General features: G+C 53.1%; 1 protein-coding gene across 1 annotated transcript; it reads left to right on the top strand.

The window, feature by feature from the left end:
* Positions 1-1,927: 1,927 nt before the first annotated feature.
* Positions 1,928-2,851, top strand: LOC135578012 (olfactory receptor 14J1-like). The gene has a single exon (XM_065048172.1). It carries the CDS (start codon positions 1,928-1,930, stop codon positions 2,849-2,851), a length of 924 nt encoding a protein of 307 aa, XP_064904244.1.
* The last annotated feature ends 290 nt before the right edge of the window (positions 2,852-3,141 follow it).

Here is a 3,141-nt window from a genome sequence, read left to right as displayed (position 1 = left end):
TGGGTTAGAAGGGGGTGGTCAGTAGCTCAGAGAGGTTCTCCTGCCCCTCTGCTCTGCCCTGGGGAGACCACACCTGGAATATTCTCATACCAATTTATTTTTTACTAGCAAGAATACAATGCTGGCAAGAAGTATCTCTGCAGAGCAGACACAACTAACAATACTGATTACTATAGGTTGTCTCAAAGGATGTGCCCCTGGAGCCTGAGGGACACCTGGAGGAGCCCAGAGGGGACAGAGAAAGGGACATCATGGGCTGCTCCTGTGCTGCTGAGCTGGGCTGGGCTCCTGGGACACAGGGAGCTCATGGCAGCGGCAGCGCTGCAGAGAGACAGCTCTGCCCAGGAGCAGCTCCTCTGCACACGCAGCAGGGCTGAGGGCTCTGCCTGCAGCACCGAGGGTACAGGAGCCAGGCACAGAGAGGGTAAAGGCAATGTGGGGTGGTTGGTTGCTGAGTATTCAACGACACAAATCACAGTTCTAACACGGTAAGTCTCTGGCTGTAGGACAATGCAGCTGCATTTCCTGGAGGGATCTCCTAAAGGTGATACATCCCACAATTTACAGGATCTGTCAGGTCTCTCTCACAGTATTTCTCATGTAGAGGAGAAGAACATGGTCCAGACCAGTGCTTCCCTGCTGCACTGTCAGAGGGACAGGGCATAATGGCAGCTTCTGCTGAGGATGATTGCAGGGGGAGCACCCAGGGGTGCCCAGGGCTGTCCTGCAGAGCAGGGTCCCTGCACCCCAGGGCTGTGCCGGGCAGGGACTCTGCCGCCTGCCAGGGTCAGCGCTCAGCCTGCCCGGGAGATCCCATGGCAGCAGCTGTGGGTGGAAGGAGCGACCCCCGGCAGGGCAGGCAGGGAGCTTGTGGGGTTGAAGGGGGCTGTGTGGGTCAGGGCTGCTCAGAGCTCCAGATCCCCCCACAGACATGGCAGAGGGGCCTTCTGAACAACAACTTCAACACATGAACAGCTGCAAGGGAAAGAGTCTGTGCTTTCAGTTTTCCACTCTTGCTCGTCTGGGTGTGCAGTGGGAGATGGGGATTTATTTCTCTCTTTGGAGCAGACACTGAGACCCCAGTTCTCGTTAGGACTGGTCTGAGCTGCTCCTGAGCCCCTGCACACACAGAGCTGCCCCTGGGCAGTGCCAGGAGGTGTGAGCAGGACAGAGCTGAGCACACAGCGGGTGGGACGGGGTCTGTGACACTGACAGGGAGCAGACCAGGGACAGAGACACAGCTGCAGGCAGCACAGACATGGGCAGGGAGAAGGAGCTCCTACCAGATATGCCAGGGACGGGATTTAGGAACCCCCCTGCCATCCCCTGCAGTGCAGACACATTTCCCAGTGCAACCCCTGGTCTCCTCTCCTCCCCAGCAGACCCTCTGCCCCAAAGCCATGGGGTCCAGGTCACGAGTCTCCACCTCAGCAGCTGGACCTCCAGGTGAAGGGTTCCTGGAACGGGGTACTCAAAAAAGGTGCTAAAAGTACTTGCTCTCCAGTGTCATGTGAGTGGCAGCAGCACAGCCGGTTCAGGAGAAGGTTCCACAGCATGCCCGTCTGCCTTTCTGTCCTTGCTTTATTTACTGGTAGCACTGCAGTGTCCTTCCCTGTTTCTCCACCTGTCCCTGGTGCTCTTGCTCTCTGGGGTTGGGGTGGGAGTGTGGGTCACTTCTTTTTCTGACACCAACTCAGGGGCTCTTGCCCCAGACATGCGTTCATGAAAACCAGATGCCCAAGCTGCATTTTAAACTGTGATGAGCTGTTTTTCTCAGCTGGTAGAAAGAGAGAATGAGCTGAAACATCCTTCTATCAGGGAAGAGGTTTTCATTGAGAAACAGCATGTTTACTTTCCTCAGAGAAGTCCTTCTAACTTGTCACTGCCTTTTCCTCCTCGCATAGGTCCTAATGCCCACAGGCAGCCAATGTCCAACAGCAGCTCCATCACCCAGTTCCTCCTCCTGCCGTTCACAGACACACGGGAGCTGCAGCTCTTGCACTTCTGGCTCTTCCTGGGCATCTACCTGGCTGCCCTCCTGGGCAACGGCCTCATCATCACCACCATAGCCTGGGACCAGCACCTCCACACCCCCATGTACTTCTTCCTCATCAACCTCGCCCTCCTCGACCTGGGCTCCATCTCCACCACTGTGCCCAAATCCATGGCCAATTCCTTCTGGGACACCAGGGACATCTCATACTCAGGATGTGTTGCACAGCTCTTTTCGTTTTCCTTCTTGATAGTAGCAGAGTATTCTATGCTCACAGTCATGTCCTATGACCGCTACGTTGCCATCTGCAAACCCCTGCACTACGGGACCCTCCTGGGCAGCAGAGCTTGTGTCCACATGGCAGCAGCTGCCTGGGCCACTGGGTTTCTCCATGCTCTGGTGCACACGGCCAATACGTTTTCACTGCCCCTGTGCAAGGGCAATGCCCTGGGCCAGTTCTTCTGTGAAATCCCCCAGATCCTCAAGCTCTCCTGCTCACACTCCTTCCTCAGGGAACTTGGGCTTATTGTGGTTAGTGCCTGTTTGGTTTTTATGTGCTGCATTTTCATCGTGGTGTCCTATGTGCAGATCTTGAGGGCTGTGCTGAGGATCCCTTCTGAGCAGGGACGGCACAAAGCCTTTCCCACCTGCCTCCCTCACCTGGCTGTCATCTCTCTGTTTGCCAGCACCTCCTTTTTTGCCTACCTGAAGCCCCCCTCCATCTCTTCCCCATCCTTGGACCTGCTGGTGTCTGTTCTATACTCGCTGATACCTCCAACATTGAACCCCCTCATCTACAGCATGAGGAACAGGGAGCTCAAGGATGCCCTGAGGAAACTAATGGAGGGATGCATTTGAAAAATAATAAAGTGTTCATTATCTTCTCTTTAACAAATAACAGTTTTAATGTAACTCATTAGAGGCCCAGACTTGTGTGTGTGTGTGTTGGTGGTGTTTATTTTTTAATAAATCATGATATTTTTGTCATCCCCTTTCTAATTCATTGTCAGGTTTTTTTCAAACCCACTGGCTGTATAAATATGGACCCATGCTCTCTGTATATGTATATGTATATGTATATGTATATGTATATGTATATGTATATGTATATGTATATGTATATGTATATGTATATGTATATGTATATG

This window comes from Columba livia, unplaced genomic scaffold (genome assembly GCF_036013475.1).
Source record: "Columba livia isolate bColLiv1 breed racing homer unplaced genomic scaffold, bColLiv1.pat.W.v2 Scaffold_214, whole genome shotgun sequence".
Lineage (NCBI taxonomy): Eukaryota > Metazoa > Chordata > Aves > Columbiformes > Columbidae > Columba > Columba livia.
The sequence above is the reverse complement of the archived record's forward strand: the minus strand, read 5'-3'. Positions and strand labels throughout refer to the sequence as shown.

What these genes read in the sequence shown, in the direction of transcription:
- LOC135578012 (XM_065048172.1), top strand. Translation starts at nt 1,928, where the DNA reads ATGTCCAACAGCAGCTCCATCACCCAGTTCCTCCTCCTGCCGTTCACA.